The 27,650-nt window shown below is 36.0% G+C and overlaps 1 protein-coding gene across 1 annotated transcript; it reads right to left on the bottom strand.

Moving 5' to 3' along the window:
* Positions 1-22,687: 22,687 nt before the first annotated feature.
* Positions 22,688-26,440, bottom strand: LOC308416081 (vigilin-like; the record flags this gene model as incomplete). Its single annotated transcript, XM_080911104.1, has 1 exon — positions 22,688-26,440. The coding sequence occupies one exon, from the start codon at positions 26,438-26,440 to the stop codon at positions 22,688-22,690; it is 3,753 nt and encodes a 1,250-aa protein (XP_080767230.1).
* Between the last annotated feature and the right edge of the window lie 1,210 nt (positions 26,441-27,650).

The following is a 27,650-nucleotide window of genomic DNA, read 5'->3' as shown; positions in this document are numbered from 1 at the left end:
TGTCAAGAAAACAAAATGGCAGCCAACTGACTGGGAAAGTGTCTTTAACAATCCCACATTTGATAGAGTTTAACATTCAATATATACAAAGAACTCAAAAAGATAGATTCTAAAGAATAAAATATTCCTATTAATATGGGGTACAGAGCTAAACAAAGAAAATTCTCAACTGAGGAGTACTGAATGGCTGAGAAGCACCTAAAGACATGCTCAACATCCATAGTCATTAGGGAAATGCAAATAAAAACAATCCTGTGATTGCACCTCTCACCTGTCAGAATGACTAAGATCAAACACTCAGATGACAGCAGATGCTAGCAAAGATGTGGAGAAAGAGGAACACTCCTCCACTTTTGGTGTGGTTGTAAGCTGGTACAACCACTCTCAAAATCAGTGTGGAGGTTCTTCAGAAAACTGGAGATAGTACTACCTGAAGATTGTTATTCCATTTCTGGGCATATACCCCAACAATGCTCCAAAATACAATGACACATGCTCCACAATGTGCATAGAAGCCTTACATATAATTGCCAGAAGCTGGAAATAATCCAGATGTCCTTCAACAGAGGAATGGATACAGAAAATGTGTTACACTTACATAATAGAGTACTACTCAGCCATTAGAAAGAATGACTTTACAAAATCCCTAGGCAAAAGAACACACATGGTATGCAGTCACTGATAATTTGATACTAGTTCCAGATAGCTCTGAATACCCAATAAACATCTCAGAGACCTTATGAATATCGAATAGAAGGAAGACCAAAATGTCGAAGCCTCAGTCAGTCCTTCTTAGGAAAAAAACAATGTGTATTCATCATACATTATTATGTAACATTTTTGACATATAATAATATTTTATAAAATAAATAAATTAAAAAACATAAAAATGTTAAAAGTGACAGGAATATTACAGTATACTCTGTGCTATGAGTAAAGTCCATTCAAAGATATACCTTAATATTCACAACCATTGACTGTTACTTTAAATGGTTTAGATTTTTATTTGTGATTTAATTAGTAACCTTGGGGAAAGAAATTTATCCTGATTTTTCAACTGATGTTGTCCAGCTGTTATGTAAATATATTGTGCTCTTTTTTGTTTTCTTTTTAAGAGTAATGTGAAATATCTGTCTCTCTGTGTCTCTCTGTCTCTGCCTTCCTCCTTCCTTCCCTCCCTCCCTCCCTCACTCCCCCCTCTCTCTTTCTCTCTCTATCTGTGTGTGTATGTGTGTGTGTGTGTGTGTGAGACAGAGAGAGAGAGAGAGAGAGAGAGAGAGAGAGAGAGAGAGAGAGAGAGAGAGAGAGAGAGAGAGAGAGAGAGAGATTTCAAAATACTTTAAAAAAAAGAAATCAAATTTAGCAGAAATACTGAAACTCATAGATTGAAGAGAGGGATTTGAAACAATATGAAGATTCATTGTGTAGGGCATGGATAGCTCTATGTGAGGAAACACAAACAAAACAATACTTCTAAGAATTAGTTACTAGGGAGTTTTATACAGTGTATTTTGATTATATTAAGTTCTTTTCTCACAACCTCATATGTGTATTTCCCTTTTAATGCCAATTTAACATTTTACTGTTCTTTAAATCTCTTTAAACTAATTTGTGGTTCACAAATAATGGTGGATATGTGGCATTCCTCTGGAGAATGTTCAACTTATCAGAGGATATGGTATTTTGTCTTACATTTCCAGAATATAACAACTGGTATTCACCCCATATTTAAGAGTAGCATTGTATATCCAACTCTTTTTTCTATGAGGGAATTTTCTGTGGCTTGATGTAATTTTTGAGTGTTTCTATGTTAATAGCACAAATATAAAGCATTGTTTTTAGTTTATTATTTCATTTAAGTTTACTTTTATTTTAATATACTTTTTTTTTGTCTTCAAAACAAGATTTATTTTTTTTAACATGAAAATACATGGAAAATACATTGGTCTCTTATCTGTTACAAATAAGACTAAAATTATTAATCATAACAAGAAGTGTTTCTTGAGATATTTTCATCTACACAAAAGACTAAAAGCTTATTTTTTAAAGATTTTAAACATTTTTTGCTTAAAATTATACATTTTTGTCAGTACTGTTTTTTCAGACATTAAAATAAATTTTACATAAAACCATGTGAATATGTTTTTTAGTCAGTACTTGATTTTTTTCAAGGGCTTGACAGTATGCATTGAAAATGTACTAGTTGCAATAAGCGTAAAGTACATGCAAAACAAAACGCAACATGGAAATAGTCAATGTCTTCTTGTTTTGTGAATATATGTATAGTTTTTGTTTTCTTTATTTCTTGGACTTCATACAGTCTGTGAGTTGTTTCTGGGGGAGTGCAAGCCTCTGGGGTTAGCATCCCACTATCAGTGACTGCATATTATGTCTGTTCTTTTGTGACTGGGTTATCTCACTCAGGATGATCTTCTCTAGATGCAGCCATTTTCTTAAGAATTTGGTTAAGTCATTGTTTCTGGTGGCTGAGTAGTATTCCATTGTGTATATGTACCACAATTTTTGTATCCATTCGTCTTCTGAAGGACATCTGGGTTCTTTCCAGCTTCTGGCTATTATAAATAGAGCCGCTATGAACATTGTGGTGCATATATCTTTGTTGTGTATTAAAGTGTCTCTGGGGTATATGCCCAGAAGTGGAATAGCTGGGTCTTCAGGTAGTACTATATCCAATTTTCTGAGGTATCGCCAGACAGATTTCCAGAGTGGTTGTATTAGCTTGCAACCCCACCAACAGTGAAGAAGTGTTCCTATTTCTCCGCAGCCTCGCCAGCATCTGCTGTCATCTGAGTTTTGGATCTTGGCCAATCTGACTGGTGTGAGGTGGAATCTTAGGGTTGTTTTGATTTGCATTTCCCTGATGGCTAAGGATGTCGAGCACTTCCTCAGATGTTTCTCGGCCATTCCGTGTTCCTCAACTGAAAATGATTTGTTTAGCTCTGTACCCCATTTTTTAATAGGGTTATTTGATTCTCTGGTGTCTAGCTTTTTGAGTTCCTTGTACACCTTGGATATTAGGCCTCTATCTGATGTGGTGTTGGTAAAGATCTTTTCCCATTCTGTTGGTTGCCGTTTTGTTTTCTTGACGATGTCCTTAGCCTTACAGAAACTTTGCAATCTCATTAAGTCCCATTTGTTAATCTTTGACCTTAGAGCTTGAGCCATTGGTGTTTTGTTCAGGAAATTTTCTCCTGTGCCTATGTGTTCTAAGGTTTTCCCTACTTTCTCACCTAATAGTTCCAGTGTATCTGGTTTAATGTAGAGATCTTTAATCCACTTACACTTGAGCTTTGTACAAGGAGATAAGAACGGGTCTATTTTCATTCTTTTGCATGTTGAGTGCCAGTTGGACCAGCACCATTTGTTGAATAGGCTGTCCTTTTTCCATTGAATGTTAATTGCTCCTTTGTCAAAAATCAGGTGACCATATACATGAGGGCTCATTTCTGGATCTTCTATTCTATTCCATTGATCCACTTGCCTATTTCTGTACCAGTACCATGCAGTTTTCAGCACAATTGCCTTGTAATATAGCTTGAGGTCAGGGATAGTGATTCCCGCAGATGTTTTTTTGTTGTTGAGGATGGATTTCGCTATTCTAGGTCTTTTGTTATTCCATATGAAATTGCACATTGATCATTCCAATTCCATGAAGATCTGGGTTGGAATTTTGATGGGGATTGCATTGAATCTGTAGATTGCTTTTGGTAGGATGGCCATTTTTAAGATGTTGATCTTTCTAATCCATGAGCATGGGAGATCTTTCTATTTTCTGAGATCCTCCTCAATTTCTTTCTTTAGAGGTTTGAAGTTCTTGTCATACAGGTCCTTAACTTCCTTAGTTAGAGTCACACCAAGGTATTTCATAGTTTTTGTAACTATTGTGAAGGGTACCTTTTCCCTAATTTCTTTCTCCACATGTTTGTCCTTTGAGTATAGGAAGGCTACTGATTTGATTGAGTTAATTTTGTATCCGGCCACTTTGCTGAACTTGTTTATCAGCTGTAGGAGTTCTCTGGTGGAATTTTTGGGGTCACTCAAGTACACTATCATGTCATCGGCAAAGAGTGATGTTTTTATCTCTTCCTTTCCGATTTGTATCCCCTTGATCTCCTTTTGCTGTCTAATTGCTCCAGCCAGGACTTCCAGTACTATGTTGAATAGGTAGGGAGAGAGTGGGCAGCCTTGTCGAGTCCCTGATTTTAGTGGGATTGCTTCAAGTTTCTCGCCATTAAGTTTGATGTTGGCTGCTGGTTTGCTGTATATTGCTTTTATTATGTTTAAATATGGGCCTTGGATTCCTGTTCTTTCGAGGACTTTTAACATGAAGGGGTGTTGGATTTTGTCGAATGCTTTCTCAGCATCTAGTGAGATGACCATGTGATTTTGGTCTTTAAGTTTGTTTATATGGTGGATTACATTGATGGATTTCCTTATGTTAAACCATCCCTGCATCCCAGGGATGAAGCCTACTTGGTCATGATGAATGATGGTTTTGATGTGTTCTTGGATTCGGTTTGCAAGGATTTTGTTGAGTATTTTTGCATCAATGTTCATAAGTGAGATTGGTCTGAAGTTCTCTTTCCTTGTAGGGTCTTTGTGTGGCTTAGGTACGAGGGTTATTGTAGCCTCAAAAAATGAGTTGGGTAATATTCCATCTGATTCTATCTTTTGGGATAGCTTGGCGAATATTGGTGTTATATCCCCAATAAATGTCTGATAAAATTCTGCACTGAACCCGTCTGGACCTGGGCTTTTTTAGGTTGGGAGGCTTTTGATGACTTCTTCTATTTCTTTAGGTGTTATAGGGTTATTTAGATGGTTTACTTGGTCCTGGTTCAACTTTGGGACCTTGTATCTGTCTAGGAATTTGTCCATTTCCTCCAGATTTTCCAATTTTGTGGAGTATAAGTTTTTGTAGTAGGATCTGATGATTTCTTGAATTTCCTGAGTTTCAGTTGTTATGTCTCTACTTTCCTTTCTGATTTTGTTAATTTGGATACTCTCTCTTTGCCCTCTAGTTAGTCTGGCTAGGGGTTTATCAATCTTGTTGATTTTCTCAAAGAACCAACTCTTTGTTTTGTTGATTTTTTCAATGGTTTTTTTTTGTTTCTATGTGGTCTATTTTTGCCCTAATTTTGATTATTTCTTGCCGACTACTCTTTTTGGGTATATTTGCTTCCTTTTGTTCTAGTGCTTTTAGCTGTGCTGTCAGGTTGCTGATGTGAGCTCTCTCCAGTTTCTTTTTGGAAGCACTTAGGACAATGAGTTTTCCTCTCAATACTGCTTTCATTGTATCCCATAGGTTTGGGTATGTTGTGTTTTCGTTTTCGTTGAATTCTAGAAAATCCTTAATTTCTTTTTTTATTTCTTCTTTGACCCTGCTATCCTTTAACAGAGTGTTGTTTAGTTTCCATGTGTATGTGGTCATTTTGTTGTCTTTGTTGTTGTTAAAGACCAGCCGTAGGCCATGGTGATCTGAGAGGATGCATGGGAGTATTTCAATCTTCTTATATCGATGAAGGCTCGTTCTGTGTCCAATTATGTGGTCAATTTTCGAGAAGGTGCCATGGGGTTGTGAGAAGAAGGTGTATTCTTTTACTTTAGGATAGTATGTTCTGTATATATCTATTAATTCTAGTTGGTTCAAAGTCTCTGCTAGTTTTGCAGTGTCCTTGTTTAGTTTCTGTTTCCCTGATCTGTCCATTGGTGAGAGTGGGGTTTTAAAGTCTCCCACTATTATTGTGTGGGGTGAAATGTATTTTTTGAGCTTTAGTAGAGTTTCTTTTATGAATGTGGGTGATTTTTTATTTGGAGCATATATGTTAAGGATTGAGAGTTCCTCCTGACAGATTTCCCTGGTAATGAGTAAAAAGTGTCCTTCTTTATCTTTTTTGATAACTTTTGGTTGGAAATTTACTTTATTCGATAGTAGAATAGCCACTCCAGCTTGCTTCTTGGAGCTGTTTGCTTGGAAGTTTTTTTCCCACCCTTTTACTCTGAGATAGTGTCTGTCTCTGTCTCTGAGATGAGTTTCCTGTATGCAGCAAAAGGCTGGATTGTGTTTGTGTATCCAGTCTGATAGTCTATGTCTCTTTATTGGGGAGTTGAGACCATTTATGTTAATAGATATCAAGGAATAATTGTTTCTGTTTCCTGTCATTTTTGCTTTTTTGGGTTGAGTTGTGTCTGTGTTTTTTTCTTTAGTTTTCTTGTTTAGGAATTTTCTTGTTTTTACTAGGCTGTATTTTCCCTCCTTGTATTGAGTTTTCCACCTATAATTCGTTGTAGTGCTGGGATTGTGGTCAGATATTGTGTGAATTTTGATTTGTCTTGAAATATCTTTGTCTCTCCATCGATGGTGATTGATAGTTTTGCTGGGTATAGCAGCTTGGGCTGGCACTTGTGCTCTCTTAAGGAGTGCATGATGTCTGTCCAGGCTCTTCTAGCTTTCATAGTCTCTGTTGAGAAATCGGGTGTGAGTCTGATTGGTCTGCCTTTATATGTTACCTGACCTTTTTCCCTTACTGCTTTTAGTATTCTTTCTTTACTTTGGGCACTTGATATTTTTACTATTATGTGTCCGGAGGTATTACTTTTCTGGTCCAACGTATTTGGAGTTCTGAAGGCTTCTTTTATGCTCGTGGTCATCTTATTCTTGAGGGTAGGGAAGTTTTCTTCTATGATTTTGTTGAAGATATTTACTGTGCCTCTTAGTTGATACTCTTCTCCCTCTTCTATTCCTATTATCCTTAGGTTCGGTCTTCTCATTGTGTCTTGTATTTCCTGGACATTTTGGGTTAGGAGCTTTTTGTTTTTTGCATCTTCTCTGGCTGTTTTGTCTATGTTTGCAATGTTGTCTTCTGCCCCCTAGATTCTCTCCTCGATCTCTTGTAATCTGTTGGAAATGCTTGCTTCTGTGACTTCTGATTTCTTTTTTTGGTGTTCTGACTCTAGGGTTATCTCTTTTAGCGCTTTCTTTATTGTGTCAATTTCTGTTTTAATTTCCCTCTTCCATTCCTTTATTTCTTTGGTTCTGTTTTCGTCTCGTTCTTTGAGTTCTTTGAGTGTTTTTCTTGTTTCTTCTTTAAAAGCTTCTGAATCTTTTTGCTTTTCCTCCCTTTCTTGTTTAAGTAACTCTATCAGCGTCTTGAGGCATGTTTTCAGGTCTGTGTCTTCTTTCTCTGGAGTGTTTGGAATTCCTATGTTTGCTACTATCGGAGAGCTGGGTTCTGGTGTTGCTAGATTGTCTTGGTTTCCTTGGGATATTCTCTTTCTCTTTCCTCTTGCCATTTTGTTGTCAGTGATATGTTCTTGCCTTTCCCTTGTATCTGGTCTGTGTCCCTGGTACACTTTCCGTGTGCACTCCTCAGAGATCTCTCTACTCCCCAGCAGCCCAGGTTTTGGGTGGCAGCTGGGACAGGCTCTGCTCTGCGTCCTGAAGTCGCCCCCGGGTGGGAACAGATGTTCCTAAGATCTGTTCCTGGTCACAGATGCTCAGCCTCTCCAAGCCACCTTTCCGGCTGGCTGTTGGGCCAGGCCCTGCTCTGTGTCCTGAAGTCGTCTCCGGGTGGGAACAGAAGTTCCTAAGATCTGTTCCCGGTCACTGGATCGGGAAGGACAGGGCAGGTCAGGGCAGGGGGTGCCCTTTCCGTGTGCACTCCGCAGAGATCCCTCTGCTCCCCAGCAGCCTAGGTCTCCCACTCACCAGTTGCTCAGCCTGTATGAGCCGCCTTTCTGGCTGGTTTTTGGGCCAGGCTCTGCTCTGCATCCTGAAGTCCTCTCCGGGTGGGAACAGAAGTTCCTAAGATCTGTTCCCGGTCACTGGATCGGGGAGGACATGGCAGGTCAGGGTAGGGAGTGCCCTTTCTGTGTGCACTCCGCAGAGATCCCTCTGCTCCCCCGCAGCCTAGGTCTCCCACTCACCAGTTGCTCAGCCTGTACAAGCCGTCTTTCCGGCTGGTGGTTGGGCCAGGCTCTGCTCTGCGTCCTTTAATATACTTTTAAGTAAATGTAATTATATTATTTTCCTTCATTCTCCTACTCTACTCACCATGTCCAATTCATTCCACCTTTTCCATGTCCCCATATTATTGTCAAATTGTTCACCTATTTTTTTCTCTTACAATTTTATTTTAAAAAGAGAGATACATGTACAGATTTTTAAGGACATTTTGGCATAATGCTATGTGAATATATTTTTGTCAGTACTTAATTCTTTTAGAGGTTTAATAGTATGCATTGAAATCTACTAGTTACCATAAGCATAAAGTACATGTGGAACAGAATGTAACATGGAAACAGTCAGAGTTTTCTTGGTGTGTATAGATTAAACATAATGATTTTTGAATACCAAAAATTGCAACAAGGCTATATTCCTACCTCTTAAATTATTAATAATTTAAGGTCCAGGTATATCACACTCTTAGAGGTTGTGATACACTTATCTTTTTGCCTCAGAAGAACTGAGACTTTTGCTTTTTGGGTTTTTTTTTTTTTTTGAACTTCACGCAGTCTATGAGATGTTTCTGGGGTGTTCAGAGCTCTCTGAGGCTAGTATCCAATTATTAGTGACTGCATATTATGCATGTTCTTTTGTGACTGGGTTATCTCACTCAGGATGATATTTTCTAGATGCGTCCATTTTCCTAGGAGTTTCATAAAGTCATTGTTTCTGATAGCTGAGTAGTACTCCATTGTGTAAATATACCACAATTTTTGTATCCACTAATCTACTGAAGGACATCTGGTTTATTTCCAGCTTCTGGCTATTATAAATAGGGCTACTATGAACATTGTGGTGCATGTGTCCTTATTGTATGTTGGACCTAGTTTTATTTTAATATTATATATACCATAAAAATTACATATATGCACAAATGTATAAGTAACACCTGCTGAGTCAAGTTTATTGTCTGTGTGTATATTATTTCAGAAAGGATACATTTTATATTAGATAACTAATTAAATGGTGGGCTTATTCCCATGGGAGACTAATTATTCTTCATCTGTCAGAAGTTATTATTTGAGATTTCCTATATCATATATAATTTTCCTCCTTTTGAGCAGGCTATGAGTTCTGTTAGAGAGCTGTTGGCTAACACCATTATAGGTGGCCACTATTACACTTTTAGAAGTATTTTTATATGTTGGTCCTTGTTGTGGTTCATAGGTACAAGAGCTCCCTAGTAGCACCGCTGTCTTTTTTCAGTTTGTGTGGTGATTTGAATATGCTTGGCCCAGGGACTTACACTATTAAGAGTTGTGGCCTTTTGAAGTGGGTGTGGCCTAGTTGGAGTAAGCTGTTACTGTGGGGATGGGCTTTGATATCCTCCTGCCAGCCATTGAGGCAGTCTGCTCCTGGCTTTATTTCAATAAGGATATAGAACTCCTGACTCTACCCTTACCATGTCTATCTGCATGCCGCCATACTTTCTGTCATGATTCAATGGATTGAACTTCTAAAAGTATAAGATATCCCCAAGTAAGTGTCGTTTAGAGCAACCAACAGTCTAATGACTACCTAGGATAACTATGGCAGCCAAGGAAACAAATTATAAGCTTGTCTGACTCTGAAGATGCCACAGTCTGAAGGGCTCACAGAAGGTCTGTTATAGCCAAGGCCACAGTTTTACCAGCAAACTGGCAGCAACCAAGGGGCACAAGAGGAAGGAGGCAGACAGAGACACCCAGACAAACTAACACCAGGGAAAGCCAGATGGCAAGAGACAAGGACAAGGCCATATGCAGCAGCAGCCAATACACTTTGGTATCATTAGAACTCAGTTTTTCTACCATAACAAGCCCTATATACCATCACACATGAAAACTAGGAAATTGACCTAAAATACAATCTAAAGAAAATAATAAACTACTTTCAGGAGGATATAAATAACTCACTGAAAGAAATAGAGTAAAACAAAACCAAACAGTTGAGGACATGAACAAATCAGTCCAAGACCTAAAAGTGGAAGTAGAAAAAAATCACATAGTGAGATCTCATTACATGCTGAAAAAAATCATTTGAAAAAACACAACAGCCCTTCAAGTTAAAATTATTTGAGACATTAGAAAATCAAAGAATATACAACATAGAAAAAGCAGTATACACTAAACCAACACTCAATATCAAATTAAGTGGAGAAATCCTTGGTAAAATCCCCCTAAAATCATGAATCAGACTAGCATGTACGTCTCCATGTATCTATCTCCATGTCCATGTCTCTGTGTCTCCATGTATCTCCATGTATCTATTCAATATTCAAAATTTGTACATAAATATCTAGCTAGAGCAATAAGACATCAAAAGTTCAAGAAAATACAATTTGGCAAATAATAAATCAAGGTATCACTATGTACAGATAATATGATAGTATATATATTCAACCATCAAAATAATCACAAAGTGCTTCTACAGCTGATAAATACCTTATTAAAAGTGGCTATCTATGAAATTAACTTAAATAAATAAGTAACCTACCTTTATACAAAAGATAACTGGAATAAGAAAGAAATTAGAGTAACAACATTCTTCACATCAATGACAAATAAAAGATATAGGGATATCTCTAACAAAACAAGTGAAAGATATGTATGACATTATCTTCAAGTCTCTCAAGAATGAAACTGAAGAAGACCTCAGGAAATGGAAATATCTCTCATGCACATGGAAGGTAGAACTAGCATAGTAAAAATAGCCATCTTACCAAAAGCAATCTAAAGATTCAATGCAATACCCATAAAAACCCCAACACAATTCTTCAAAGATATTGAAACAGCAATTCTCAAATTCTTCTGTTAAATTAAATAACCCAGAATAGATTTTAAATTCTTAACAATAAAAGAACTTCTGGGGGAATAATCATTCCTGACCTCAAGCTATGATATAGAGCAATAGTGATCAAACAAACAAACAAAACAAAGCAAACAAACAAAAACCCTGCACAGTATTGTTTGAAGGACATACAGCTTGGTCAATAGAATAAAACTGAAGATCCAGAAGTAAAATCATACACTTATGTATACTTGATCATTGACAAAGAAGTCAAAAATATACAACGGAAAAAATGCATCTTTAATAAATAATGCTGATCCAATTGGCAGTCTGTATGTAGAAAAATCAAAATAGGTCATATTCATCACCTTGCACAAATCTCAAGGCCAAGTGGATCAAGAATCTCAATTCAAACCAGATTCACTAGACCTAATAGAAGAGAAAATGAGAAAGAGCCTTAAACTCATTTGCATAGAAGAAAATTTCCTAAACAGAAACCCAATGGCTAAGCTCCTAAGATGGAGAATTCATAAGTGGAGCCACATGAAACTAGAAAGTGTTTTTAAGGCAAAATACTTGGTCAAAATTATAAACTAGAAACTTATAAAAAAACATATAAAAATCTATAGGAAAAAATTCCCAACTCCACAACCTATAAAGGTTTAATATTCAAAATATATAAAGAACTCAAGAAGCTAACCACCAAACACAAAACAAATCAAAACAAAACCAAAGACAAACAAACAAAACAAGCAACCCAATCAAAAATGGGGTATAGAACTAAACAGAAAATTGACAAAAGAAGCATCTTGAAGGGCTGAGGAGCCCACAAAGAAATCTTCAAAGTCCTTAGTGATCAGAAAATGCAAATTAAAATGACCCTGGGATTCCACCAAACACCAATCAGCATGACTGAGAGCAAAAACTCAGGTGACAGCACATTCTGGGGAGATATTGAGAAAGAGGAATACTTCTCCAATGCTGGTCCTAGTGAAAACTGGTACAATCACTCTGGATATCAATCTGGAATTCCTCAATAAAAAAAAAAAAAAGTTGAAATAGGTCTATCTGAAAAATCATCTAGACCACTCTTGGTCTTATACACAAAAGATGCCCCATCATTCCACAGGGGCCCATATTTCAGTGTGTTCATAGCAGCCTCGTTTGTGATTGCCAGAAGTTGGAAACAACTCAAAAGTCTCACATTGTAAGAATAGATACAGAAAAGGATCTTTTGCACAACGGAATACTAATCAGCAATCAAGAACAAATGGCTTCATGTGTTTTGCATGCAAATGAATGGAAGTAGAAAATATCATCCTGAGTGAAGTAAACCAATCACAAAAGAACACACATGGTATGCACTTACGGACAAGTACATATTACTCCAAAAGCTCAGAATACTCAAGATACAATCCTGACACCATATGAAGCTCAATAAGAAAGAAGAACAAAAAGTGGATATTTCAGTCTTTATTAGAAGGGGGAACAAAACACTCAAAGGAAAAAATACAGGCACAAAGAGAGGAGCAGGAATTGAAGAAAAAATCATTAAGAGACTGCATCACCTGGGGATTCACTCCATATGCAGCTACCAAACCCAAGCACTATTTCTGATGCCAGGAAGTGCTTACTGGCAGGAGCATGAATGCCTGCTCAGAGGCTCTGCCAGAGTCATACAGATACATTTGAGGATGCTTGCGTCTAACCATCAAATAAACACAGGGACCCCAATTAAAGAGCCAGAGAAAGGACTGAGGATCTGAAAGGGTTTGCAACCTCATGGGAAGAACAACAGTATCAACCAAACTTTCCAGAACTCCCAGGGACTAAAACTTCAACCATTGAGCACACATGGAAAGACCTATGGCTCCAGTTGCATATCTAGCCGAGGAGAGCATTGTCTGGCATCAATGGGAGATGAGGCCTTTGGTCCAGTGAAGGCCCGTTTTCACAGTGTAGGGGAATGTCAAGGCACTGAGTTAGAGAGGGTGGTTGGGAGAGCAAGCCTCTTCATGGAAGCATTTAGAGGTGAAGAGGAAATTGATGTGGGGGACGGGGATAACATTTGAAATGTAAATACAAAGAATATCCAATAAATAAAAATAAAAATAGAATTAAAAAATAACACATATGCTCACAAAAGTATGTTTTATGTATTTGTTTCTCATTTCCCCCAAAATATTGTCTATTAACTTAAGTGTTAAGCTTAGAAAAGTCTTACATTTGAACCTTCACGACAGTGTGCAGTAAACTATTAAAAATGTTAATTAATGTCTTGAATGTTTTTTAGAAAAAATGGCCAAGGTATATATAAAATTATTCTATATTTACAGAATTTTCATAAACCATCATCTATGTTTTAATTTCTGCTTACACAAAGTGAACATAAAATTTCTAACAGTTGTAGAAAATAAACTATATCTCTGTATAATTTCTGAAAAGCAATAAAATATACTCATAATTTAAAGAAAAGAAGGGGGAAAAGTATTCACAAGAGGAAATACAAATTTTGGAGCAAAGACTGAAGGAAATGTCATCCAGAGATGGCCCCACCCAGGGATCCATTCCATATAGTGTCACCACACCCAGAAAATTTTGTGGATGCCAAGAAGTACATGCTGTCAGGAACTTGATATAGCCGTCTCCTGAAAGGTACTGCCAGAGCCTGAGAAATACAGATTGAGATAGATGCTCTCAAACAACCATTGGACCTAAAACAGGGTCACTAATGGAGGAGTTAGAAAAATGTACTGTAGGAGCTGAATCAAGGAGACTCCCCCCAGAGCTCCCAGAGACTACACCACCAACCAAAGAGTATAGATGGAGGGCCCCATGGCTCCAACCACATATGTAGCAGAGGATGGTTTTCTCAGGCATCAACAAGAGGAGAGGCTCTTGGCACTGTAAAGGCTCAGTGCTCCAGTATAGCAGAATGCCAGGGTAGGGAGATGGGACAGAGTGTGGGTGTAGGTCAGGAAACAATCTCATAGAGGCTGAGGAAGGTGGACGGGAGAGTGATAGAGGTATTCCATAGGGGAAATCAGGAAAGGAGATAACATTTGACATGTAAGTAAAGAAAATATCCAATAGAAACATAAAAATAATAAGTGGATATTGGCCAATATTGTGCAGAGTATGTAGGACAAATCCCATAGTACTCAAAAAGGTCAACAAACTGAAGGACTCAAATGAATGCCTCAGTCCCATGTGGGAGGGAAATGAAAGCAATCAAGGGGTTGGGCAGAAGACAAGAGGCATGTGGGTAGGAGTGGAGACAGGAAGGGAAGAGGGAAGACCATCAGGTAGTGGGATCGTGGGCTCAGGAACAAGACTGAGGTCCTTAGGGCTACCAAAAAGAATGGAAACAGGCATTCTTGTAAACTAGGAAATAAGAGGCTGTCTAGAATGTACAGGAAACCTGGGAGGTAAAATTCTCAGGACTCATAGAAAGGAACCCTGGATGAATTGCTCTACAGTGGGGAGGGGGAACTTGTAGAGTCTACCTTCAATGGAGGAATAGGACACCAAGTTGGGGGATGAAGTTGCTATCCCAAAAGTTCTGACCCAGAATGGTTCCTGCAGGGAACAAATAACTAACAAATAAACAAAAATATGGAGAAGAGCATGAGAAAAGGGTGCCCAGTGCCAGAACCAAATTGGGATCTAGCTCAAGGGAAGGCCTAGGGCCCTGACATGATTACTAATGCTGCAGCGTGCTGGCAGACAGGGACCTAGCATGGCTGCCCTCTGAGAGGTCCAATAAGCAGCTGAGACAGATGCAGATATTAACATCCTGTCAATGGACTGAGGGCTGGAATCCTTGGGGTTGAATTGAGGAATAGCTGGAAGAGGCTGAGGCTGAGAAGGAGGGTGGCCCCATGGCAAGACCAGCTGTTTCAACTGACCAGGATGCCTGAGATCCCTCAGACACTGAGCCACCAACCATTCATCAGATGATATAAGGCCTCTGACACACACACACACACACACACACACACACACACACACACACACACACACACACATATATATATCAGAGGACTGCCTGGTCAGGGATCAGTGAGAAAAGATGCAGCTAAATTTCAAGAGAATTGAGGCCACAAATAGCGGGCAAGTCTCTTGGGGTAGAAGACAGTGGAGAGATGATCTTGGCATTGGGGATATTAGGAGGAAGTATTGGATGGGAAGCAGTTGGGAGATATAAATAAATTAGTTAGAAATTAAACGAAACAAAAGAAATATATCAGATTGAAATAGAGCAAGGTAAGTCAACAAAAGGAAAGAACACCAAGGCAAAAACAAGAATCAGAGACCAACTTGTTTATTCCCTCAATAATCCCTTAAAAAATTAAACTGAAAGCTATAATACTTATGCAAAAAACCTGATGTAGACCTGTGCAAGCCCCTCTGCACATTGGCTTAGTCTCTGTGAGTTTATGTGAGTTTATATCATATTGATTGGAAGGTTCTTGTTCTCCTACAATTATTTTCACCTCTGACTCCCATATGCCTTCAGCCTCTGCTTCAGTGGGGTTTCCTGAGCTCTGAAGGGAAGTATTTGATGGAGACATTCTAATTATATCTGGGTGTTCCAAGTTTTCTCTCAATTAAATGTCTAGCTGTAGTTCTCTCTTTTTACTTGCTGCTTAAGGAAGCTTCTCTCATGATGGCTGAATAAGACTCTGCCCATAATTATATCTCTATATCTATATTTTAGGTAAAAATAATTTGGACAGTTGAATGCTGTGGATCAGGACTGTGTAATACTAGGATTTTAAAATCTTATGTAGGATTGTGAGTTCCAGGGAAGGCTAAGTAACATATATGTTTCAGTGATTAGAAGCATCTTACATCAGCATTAAAGAGACAAAACAAAACAAACAACGAAGAAAAAAAAGGAGGTAGTTTTGAATGAAGTAATGTATTAATTGATCAATTATTTCATTAATTGGCTCATGTTTTTCAATATTGAGTCCAAGTTAATATCCAAATCACAGTATATAAGGGGTGCACCTAAGTGTACAGTTATCCTTCTTTAGCCTAATAAGTGGTGAGATTAAAGGGGTAGACCCAAACCATGTTTTATTAGTTTTTTCCTTTTAAAAATAATGTATTCATATAATTATCTGCAGATTAGACTCTGTTAATTTCTTCCAAGTTATATATTTAATAATAAATGCATCTTTAGATTTGACTTGCTGCTTGACAAATCAGAAGATAGTGGAGCATCATGAAACAAATTATATGAGTCAAACAAGCTGTAACAATGTATATGATAATATTATTCCCTTTATGACAATAACAAAGAACAAATATTCATTTCTGTGATCTTCAAAAATCTCAAAATCACATTGGGTGATATTTTACTGTAACGAGAGAGATCTTGCTACCAATCCAATTCTAGAAAGAAATAGTAATGAGAATAAGAAAAAGGGTTCATCATTATAGCCATATTGAAAAGGCAGACAAATAAAGAGATGCAGAAACACCCAAGTCCATCAGCACTGAACTAACATGAGGTTTAGATTTAGGAATAAAAACAAATTATTCCTACACAAGGTGGAGTCCTATCTGTCATTGGTCTATCATTGTTTTAGCTTCAGTCTCTCTTGCAAACTAGACTGACAATTTGTCAGAATCTACAGATATCTTCCTGGAAGGCAAGTTCTTAATTTCACCGGTACCAACTGTCAGTCATTCCTTTGTCCCCAAAACATTAATAACATGGAAATAATTTAACAATAGATAGGGCACAAAAAGATACCATGAAGATGTTGTGGATGTTAAAAACCAAATATATGTACTTTCCAAATGCGGAGATAAATTTATAACTTTACAACCAATGAAAATACTTATCATTTTAGTTGTTATAATTGATTTTGAGAACAGGAACATTACTTTTTTCTTTTCTTTTTGCCCTGAGTGCTTATGGAATTCTAAACTTCCTGGAAGGATATAAAGAACAACTATGAAAATGTTGTAAAATTACTATCAAACAGAGACTTTTTAATGAAGAATAAAGATATACCCTGGTCCTTTCTCAAAAAAAAAAAAAAAAAAAAATCAACAAATTTGTGACTGACCATGTGAAGTCCAACAAACTTTGTTTTTGAAAACACTTCATTTTTTAAGAGACCATGGGCTAAATTCCTATTCCAGAAAAAAAAAAAACCCCACAAATTCCACTTAAGCAAACATCCCATGGCAACGTACCTTCCACCAGTATCCCCAGTCAGGCTGCAGTAGCAGGGTCAAGGGAATCAGAGAGATAATCTAAGACATACTACAGAGAATATATAACATAACCATCCTGTTTGTTAAGTGATTTTGCCTTCCTGTTTGTTTCCTGCAGGTTATACAAAAATGCAGTTTTAAAAATATTAAATTGATGACCGTTATGGCAATTCACCAAACTTGCTTTAACTACAGTGAATACCCCATGAACTTATTATACTCTGTAACTTCTGGTAAGCTGAAACTGACAGTGAGAGCCCTCACTTGCTTATATGTTTGCATTCAAATTTGCTCCTTTGTGGTCTTAGTGGTTCCTGCAACTGTGTGTAAAACTACTCCAAGAATATTCAACCCATAAACCTAAGAAAATTGGCAGAAAGATTTTTAACAGATGGAGAACTTGAAATATTATAATGAAACAGAGTTTTAAAGTCATTACAAGAATGATGCACTCACAAACACATAGCATCTGTTGTTGCCTATACATGATCTGTCCAAGATTAAGCTAGTCAACATTTGCAGAATACAGAATGGGAAGCAGATTCATGAGCCCCTGTTCTTGAGGATCTAGGTTGGTACCTGGAGTAGATAGACCAACAACTCTCCAGATGATGTCTCCACACATATAAATACATGGTAATCACAAATAAAAATTTAGGTGTTTTTTTTTCTTCTAAAAACATAGAACATAAAGCCAGAAGATACAGAAATGGTGTTGGTTCTGAGAGTAATTAGAAGGAAAAAAAAACAAATAAATAAGAGCAAAATACATGAAATTTTCAATGAATTAAAAATATTTTTGAAAGCAGAGAATTCAAATGTGCTTGTCAATCAGTTAGAAAGATACATACAGTTCAGGAAAACTTGCATGTTCTCAAAAGTTTAGAATACGGTCTAAAATCTAAAATGTATCTCAGTACAATTGTCACTTTGTTTATTGTCCATTCTTGATGTCAAAATTGTTAGTGTCACATCCTGGATTTCAGTAATCTTAATAAGCCAGGCTGAGCCACATTTCATTGATAAACCAATTAAAGAGGCTAAGTCAAACAGAAAATAATTTAATCATTATGATCCCATTGACCAGAGGAAAGTGGTCAACTGAGGCCTGGAAGTCTATCTTCCAGGACCTGATATAATCGTTTAGGTTTAGATAGAAAGCAGAGGCATGGTTAACATAGCATTCCTGGCTAAAAAGAAGACCTACCATCATTATTGTTTAGGCTTTGATTTTACTTCAAGGCCATTTAATAAATAGTCAGAATTGTGTGAAAGCAGAGATTATGAGGAACTTTCATGCTCTAAATGACATCAGGCTTCACCCACTTTATTTCAAAGCATGAGATTCCTATAGGCATTTTAAATTTATGGTGATAGCCAATATGGTAAGCATATGCATATTGTTAAATAATAATTTCATTCCTGAAGCATGGTTACATTCCCACCCTCTGGAAATTTGCTCTGTGACATTGTTGTCATTTCCTTGACAGTTGTTGACTTTCTTACCTTAAGAGTTTTTGGTTGTACAATGGTTTCTTGGCTTTGTGCACTGTCAGTTCTTGAGTGTGTAATTTCTGGTCTCAAAATAATGTTTATATCCACCATTATTCTCTGAATAATGTTTGAATTTTTTTGATAAATATAGCAAGAACTAGTGATTTTGTTCTCTCTCTCTTTCATACACACAAACACATACACTTTTATCTATTTATCTATGTATAAAGAGATATACATTCAGATAAATCTCTCACTGATATACTATTGTTTAGTACTCTAACAAAATAGCTAGACAAGAAGAAAATCAAAATTTGATTTAAAACAAAAAAAAACATTTTTTTTTCAATAAAGATACATAAGGCATTCAGGAGTGAATTTTACTTGGAGAAATATTTATTCACCCTAAATGGGACGATAATGACAGGACAAATTATGATTCAACTGTATTTGTTAGGATTTCTGTTGCTGTAAAATGAAAAACAAAATATACAACAAAAAAAAAAAGCCTCCACGATGAAAACCAGCTTAAAGAGGAAAAGGTTTTACAGAACATCATGAAGTGAGATCAGGGCAGGAACTTAATGAAGAAAGTTGGAGGCAGGAACTGAAGCAAAAGCCATTGAAGAACACTGATTACTGGATTACTTTCCAGAGCTTGTTCAACACCCTATCTTGTACAACTCATGAGCCCAAGATGGCTCTTTGTAACATAAATTTATAATTATAATAATGTTCCACAAATATGTCTATAGGCCAATATTACAAAGAATTGTTTTTGTTAAGATTCTCTTTTTCCAGATAAGTTTACGTTTCTGTCAAGTTGATTAAAAACTTAGGTGATACTCAGCCACCAGAAACAATTACTTAACCAAATTCTTAAGAAAATGGCTGCATCTAGAGAATATCATTCTGAGTGAGATAACCCAGTCACAAAAGAACAGACATAATATGCAGTCATTGATAGTGGGATGCTAACCCCAGAGGCTTGCACTCCCCCAGAAACAACTCACAGACTGTATGAAGTCCAAGAAATAAAGAAAACAAAACAAAACAAAACAAATTTACAAAACAAGAAAACTTTAACTATTTCCATGTTACATTTTGTTTTACATGTACTTTAGTTCATTGTAACTATTAAGTTTTCAAGGCATACAATCAAACCTTGAAAAAAATCAAGTACTGACTAAAAAATATATTCATATAGTTTTATGTAAAAATTATGTTAAAATCTGAAAAAAGTACTGACAAAAATGTATAATTTTAAGCAAAAATGTTTAAAATCTGTACATTTATCCTTGTTTTGTAAAATAAAGCTGTTTTATAAAAAATATACACATATTATTTCTTCTCTTTATGTCTTTAATTTTTCATATGAAAAAATAGATATTATCCTTATTCTCATAATTCTTCAAAGGATTAACTGAATTAATAAACATAAAAGAGCTTTAAAAAAAAGAACTTAGGTGAATCAATTGGTTTACCAGGTTTATTTATTTATAGAGAATAGGTGAGTAGTTACTTACAGAACTGACCTGACATTAACTATATCATTGGAAAGTCTCATCTCAAAACAGATTATAACTACCCTAGATGAATAGATGAGTTGCTGGTATGTACTATTTACCTGTTGACCCAAACCGAAAGCCAGGTTTTAGAGTAAATGCTAGAACACTTCTTTAAAATGTTTTGGGAAGAAAATGAGAAATGCATTTTGAAGCTCTTTAAACTCACCTCTCTGTTCTGTGGTCAAAAAAAGACTCACATATACACAGCTCATCCAATGTTCAGAAATAATCTGCATTGAAATTTACTCATAAATTTTAGAGCCAGAAACTCTGACAAATAGATTATTAAATGTGTGGAAATGTTTACTATGGGTAGACCAGAAGTTATTGTTGCATGTGCCTCTCTGAAATCTCAGAAAGTGGCAAGCTCTTGATCAGGCTGCTCGAGGGCTATTTTGTATCTCCTTCTTTAGCTCCCATATTCAAGGGGGTTAGAAGCTAAGCCATCAGTTACTGCATTAAAATGTTAATATCTCTAGGTAGAAATGAAAAGTTTGCCTCTGTTTCTTTATATCTTTTTTTGAGACTTATTTTTTTTCTCTTTAGTGATGTGAATCATAAAATAATGTAAAAAATAAAAACTGATCTTTTCCTTTCTTTTCTTAAAATATACCTAATTATCAGCATGAATTTCTATTCTTCCGATCTCACTCATATATTAAAATAACAGCTTATTTAGTGGAATACATGGGATGATGGTGAGAGTTTAAATCCTAATAATCTTATTAAAATTATTATCATATCCTTTTATAATATGGAACTAATATTTGAAGAAGTAAAGGTGATATTGCCACAGGTTATAGTAATACATAATAAAAGCTGGTTTGTAAATTACTTTAGACTTTCAAAAGTCTGAATTTATATAATGTATATATATAATCCTGCAACAACTCTGATGGGCATTGCCTCTTCATTTAGTTGCATGGTGATTTAAGACCCTATTTACTGTGTACTTTTCCCATACTTGCTCCCCTTAGTATCTAAATCCTTGATTATTAGCTTGAAGCCCAATGAATAGAAGCTGGAAAATTTGGAATACTCAATTTGTACTCACTGCCCAGGAGAAATGTGAATACCTTGAGTCGTGGCTACAGAAATATGGTCAAGGAGAGAAGAGGGAAATAGATTCTTAAACTACTGACAGGCTTGTGGGGTTTTCTTTGCGACGTTGGCTCAATGGCTACTTGGAATTCTGTCTTCCATCTAATTTTTCTCAAAGGTTTTACCTCTGCCAGGATGAAATTGCTTATAAACTATCTGACATTGTTTGAAACCAAGACATTTCCAACCACTGATCCTTACATTTAGGAGCCCTGCCTGTGTAGGTTGGAGCACAGAAATTCAAGTGTGTTAAGAATGGGAGCATGAACTACAGAGCAAACCTAATTACCACTTGCAATTTCAAAGTAAGTTTATGGCCCTATCTATTTCTTACCTATGTCATGATTATTGCCCTATAGATTAATCAGACTAAATGGCATAAACTTCTGTTTACCACTGGAAAAATGTTTAAAAGTTAGAAATTCCTCCATATTTTAAAATAAACTTTCTTCCTCTTCTCCCCTCTTTCCACCTCTTCCACTGATTATTTTCTCACTCCAAATTGCTCTCCAACTCAAAGTGTGATCAGGCCGTACCCACACCCCCATGGACACAAGATTTTATTTATACTGAAGGTCATTTTTAAGAGTAATTGGCTTCATCTTCTTTGTCCAATAAGGAGGTTCAGGAGGTTATTTTTGTGTGTTTTGTCTTTTGTGTTTTTGATTTTTGTTAACACTGTATTTGCAGTTGCTTTTTCCTGTGCTTCTGTAACTGTTTGTGAGGCTATGTAAGATCTCCCTACATATCTGTTGGGCTAGAGAAATAACTATATGTTTAATTCCCTTTTCTTGATAAGTAGGTGAATTTTTGCCCCAAAATATAGATTTTGAGCTGGAAACTATAGGTATAGTATAGGTTATATAGATTTCTTTCAGGACTTTATTGTCAAAGGATTGGTGCAATACCCAGGCCTAGTTTGACATCACTTCTACTCATGGTATGGATGTTTACTCAGTTTTTTAATGAGCCATTCTTACTAGGTAGCTAACATTCTCACATAGGGGATTGATCTGAAAACAGGCATTCATTTGCTATTTCCATTTATGGAAGCAATCAGAAACTCTACTATGTGATGATAAACTTTTAACTGATAAAACAAAATGTCTTTATTTTCAGGATATATGTTATTACCAACGTGTTTTATATTTTCAACCATTATCCCAGAGATAAATTGACTTGGTAGTGTGTGTGTGTGTGTGTGTGTGTGTGTGTGTGTGTGTGAGAGAGAGAGAGAGAGAGAGAGAGAGAGAGAGAGTGTGTGTGTGTATGTGTGTGTGTGTGTTTGTGTGTGTGTGTGTGTGTGTGTGTGTGTGTGTGTGTGATGAATTTGATAGAGAATAGACATGGTTAGACAATACAGGTAGAAAAACGGTCTGAAGAAATTATATATTAACAGCATTCATACACAGGGTTTTTAAGAAAAAGTAAAGTCAGAATTGAATATTTTCAAGTGAGAAGTTTGGAACACTTTATTTTTTGATCATTATTGTCACAATTTTGAAGGATGAGTCTTCAAAGATATTCGCTGTTTTAATCTTGGAAAGTGTTCACAATTATCTACATCTGGGAGCTTGGTGCTTGCTTTAGCATAACAGGGAACATACTTTCTCACAAGGCTTTTGGATGGTGTCATGGATATATTGTAAAGGGACATATTCTTAGTTTGTTCTTGCTGAGATCCATGGCTTACTGCAGCTGACAGATAATACTTTTCAATATTAAGGATATGTTCAACTGCTTTTTCTACATTATCAGGGAGCCCAGTCACTGTGATATTAGGATTATAGGAGCCTTTTGGAGGTAAACGTATATCTACTTGGTATTGATCCATGATTTTATTGATGTTTTTTCCACGGAATCCAATAACATTGCTACGAACCTGCTGGTTTAGTGTGATTTCCTTAGAAACAGTTTTTTCAATTTTATGTAACACTCTCATTATTGCATCTCGAGCAGCTAAAGTATTCTCTTTATAACCAGTAATAATAATTTGATCCTGCACCTCATGGCTTCCTTTCTTTGGAAAACGGACAGTAACATCATGTTCTGTGCAAATTTGAGTAATAAGCAAGCCCTTATGACCGGTGATCTTGGCTCGATGTTTAGGATCGAGACTGAACATTAACTTAAAATTTCTTAGTGTCCTATCTTCTATTTCCATTTGTAAAGCCCTGACTCGCTTTTGTAATTTCATCTTAGCTTGTTCCACATTTGCTGCAAGGCCCATAATAGATATGATATCAGAATTTTTTCCAGGTTGTGGCATCTGCATATGAACTTCAAATTCCTTTATTAGTTTACGTAAGCCACTTCCTTTGTGCCCAATGATGAAAGGATGTAGGTGAAGTGGCACATGAACTTCAGCAGTGACAGGAATTATAGATTCTAGAGCTTCAGTAGCTGCCTTGCAATTTTCTACTTGGCCTGAGATAAATAAGGTGTCACTTTTCTTTGGAGAATTAGGAACAAGATCTTTAGAAGTTTTTTTCCACTTTTCTTTTCCTTTCTCATGAGTACCTAGTTCGATATTTACTACTGACTTCTCTATATCTGGAAATTTGATTTCAACTTTATAATCCCGAGCAATTTGTTGGATTCGTGAACTTATTGGTCCCTTGATAAAAGGTTGGAAATTCTGGGGTATAACATATTGTGTTGTAACTTGAGAACCCAAAGGCTCAAACATTGCCTTAATGCGTTTCTTTGCTGCCTCGACGCAAGGTTTTGCACCTTTTATTGTAACTTTTGTATTCTGTCTCCCTGCATAGGAGAATGTAATAACTACACCACCATACTCTTCCGCCATTTCTTTTAAAAGCTGGCCCCTTCTCATGACAAAATAATGGTGAAATCTGCGGTTTATTAATATGGAATCATCTACTTCATTCTCTAAGTCTTTAACTAAATCCTCTAGTAGTTTTTGCACCTCTTTAACAGATGCCTCAGTCCCTGTGATTGTTATGAATTCTTGATCTTTATTTGTAGGATTGGGGAAAAGGACGCATGTCCCAGTCTCCTCACAGATTTTGAAAATATTACATCCATTTTTATTCACAAGGAATTGATGGTATTTTGATTTGACACGAACAGTCTCAGAGAAATTCTTTGTTTGTTCTTCTTCTGCAAGTTTTAGCAGCTTTGCTTTGGCCTTTTCAACACTTTCAACAGAGCCCATGATAATGACTTTATGCAGGCTTGACTTGGATTTTGGAAAATGCAGATGGATCTTCCCACATTCTTCTATGATTGAATTTAACAAACTTTCTTTGGTATTAGTTAGAGATTTGTATAGATTATTAGGAATGGTAATTTCCTCCTCTTCAGTATCAGCTATTTCTTGTTGAATTGAAAGTATCCAGTTACGTGCAATTTCACAATTTTCTGGATATCCAGTAATAATAAACTCTTCTGAATTGCAGTTTTCTGGTGGAAAACTAATCTTGGTGTTGGTTGCTTCAGAGATTTTTTTAATGTTCAAAGCTCCTTTTCCAATTATTCTTTTGTGAAGCTTTTTCATGATAGAAATACTTATAGAATAGTTATTTTCTTTAATATCTGTCAACACGTTCTCCAAATACTGTGCACACTTTTCTGATTCATATCTTGGCCCTATCAGTTGAACAATATCACTTTTCTCTGCAGGGTGTGGAAAATTGAGGATAACATCGGGAAATTTCTTACAAATTTCACGAACCCTTTCACCTTTTTGCCCAATAAGTATGTGGTGAAATTGATGTTTGATGATAATGTTGTGGCTATAATCTTCTTCCATGTTACTAGCCAGCTCAAGCAGCTCTTTTTTGGCCTGGAGAACACCCAGAGATTCTCCCTCAATTCGAATTGAGTAGTTTGATTCATTTTCAGGTATCATTGTGATAGAGACTTGATTCTTCTCTTTAATTTTATTTAGGATCCTCCCATTATTCCCTATTAGGTACTTGTGAAATTTACTATCACTGTTTATCTCAGTATATTCCATTCTACAAATTAGGTCCTTGACAATGATGCCAATTTTTTCTTGAGCATAATTTACATCATCTATTGGTCCTTTCAGTGTTATTGTATCTTTAGCTGTAAAATGTATTTGGACCTTTGGCACACATTCTGTTATCTCTGCTATTTTCTCACCTTTCTGACCAATAATAAACCTGTGCAACCAAGAAGGAGCAAAGATCGAAGAAACGATGTAATCATCATCATTACCATCAGCTTCATTAAATACCTCCCCAGAACTGTCAGGCTCACTGTGTTGTGTCATAGAATCTGATAAGCTTTCTGATGGTGATTGTCCTGTTGAGTCTTCACTTGTTTCTAGGATCTCTTCCAGAAAATTTCTTTTGATGCTTCTGGTACAATTCCCTTGAAATTTCATCATAATACCTTCACTTACAGTACTCGCCTTCTCAGTCATATCATTTTTACAATGACCTGTCTGATCCACATGCAGTTGTCTTTCATTAATATCTACATCTGTCTCATTGGCACTACAGAGTTGAAAAGGGACATGTTCCTCTGTTTCCTGAAAAATGTCACTTGCTTCAAGGTATGGCTTAGCAGTTAGGGGATTGAATGTTTTCTCCATTTCTAATATCTGGATATCACCCTTGCTATTTTTGGCAGATGTAGATAGACTTCCATCTGAAGACTTCATCTTTGTCCGATCCGAGTCAACAGTATTTATACAGTTGCTCTGATTGTGTGGTCTTATGATCTTAGTGTTTATTTTAGCTTCTTGTTCCAAATCTTGTGATTTATGTCCAGTCTGGTTTAGAAAAAAATACTGTTCTTGTTTGGAAATGAGAGTTAAAGGTAAATATTTTTCCTGACACCATTTAAAAATTTCATTCTCAGCATTTGTGACAGCTTCTGGGTTGCCAAACACTGTCACATAAAGACCTTGGTCTTTGACAAAAGATGATTCTAAGTTGACACCAGTGTTTTCCATGATACGTGCATAGAATTTTGCTAATGTACCTTCACCCAACTGAGTCAAGTAATTTTCTTTTTCTAGTAATACATGAAAAATCTGAGTGAGGGTTGGAAGTCCCCCACTCTTAAAAATATCAGTGCTTGATAATTCTGCAGTTTCTTCAGGTTTTTCTGAAAAGTTTCTTTTCTCTGGTTGTTCAGTGACTTCTTTGTCATATATGGATGTATGAACCACATCATTTGGACTTTTATAATGATTTTCTTTTTGAACATAAATGTTTTTGTGTGAAGCAGACTTTCTTTTGAAATTCATTGTTGATATTTTTGCAGATTCAATTCAGATGTATTACAGATAAAATGTCAATAGCAAAACCACAAATATTTTTTGTTGCTGTCTCCTTGCATATTACTGTATGGGAAAAAATGAACTCTTTAAGGATACCATCTCTTTCTAAGTTAATTTATAGACTCAAGATAACACAATCACATTCTAATAGTTATACATTTTAATTTGTCAAAAAGTTCAAAATTCATCTATTAATCTATACTTATCCTGAGAGTACTTGAAATGCTTACATTATAAAAATTATGAGAAAACAACCACCACCGTTTTCCAAAGGAAAGCTTGATTTATTTACATTCTCTAGAAATAACCTTTATTTTTCTAATTCAGCATCATTATCTTTTTTACTAGTACCCCAAACATCACAGTTGAGTACCTGCAATTATTTGAAAAGCTTAAGTCTTTAATAGGTTGTTACAATTTCCTGAATTTTTTTTCTTATTTTTCATTGAGCAGTAACTTAAAATTCAAACTTTTCCTGTATACAATTAAACATTTTGTTTGTTTTAGTAAACCTAGAGTTTTGTACAACTCAGCTTCACTACACTTCTATCTCTCTACAGAGATCACTGAAGCTCACTTGCAGACAATTTCCATTTTTACCATCACATTCAGGAAAAGAAAATATTTTAAATCTGTAGACTTGCTTGGTATGGAAATTTTATATTAAAATTATACCCTGAAGATCCAGGTGAACCTCAATTTATTGCTTGAGTATAACATTGATTCTTATATAACAACTTCTTAAATATATCTACACATTCTCTATGATTGATGAAATTCACCCATGATATGGTTATAAGTCAATACATCTATTCTGACTACTGAAACAGTCTATTTCTATTAAAATAAATCATAAAGATTGTTCTGACATAATTTTCCCTAGGACCACTTCAATTAATAAAATTTTATGCACACCAAGGTATTACTGTCTGCTGTGTCAAACTCAGGGCTCATTTTTATTTCTACAATCTTCCCCTATGGTGATTTAATTTAGTTTTAATATCACCAACACTGATACCAAATGAACAGTCTCACTTCTGATCTGGAATATTTATCCATGTAAGCTATTCAGTATCCCCATTTTTCTTTGAAATATAATGCAACAGATTCTGAATTATATATACATGTTTTTTATTCTTGTACAATTTTGCTTGTATATTTTTATTTATTAAAATTT

Source organism: Micromys minutus, assembly GCF_963924665.1.
Source record: "Micromys minutus genome assembly, chromosome: X".
NCBI classification, from domain to species: domain Eukaryota; kingdom Metazoa; phylum Chordata; class Mammalia; order Rodentia; family Muridae; genus Micromys; species Micromys minutus.
Note: the sequence above shows the minus strand (reverse complement) of the source record. Positions and strands in the feature narration are given on the sequence as shown.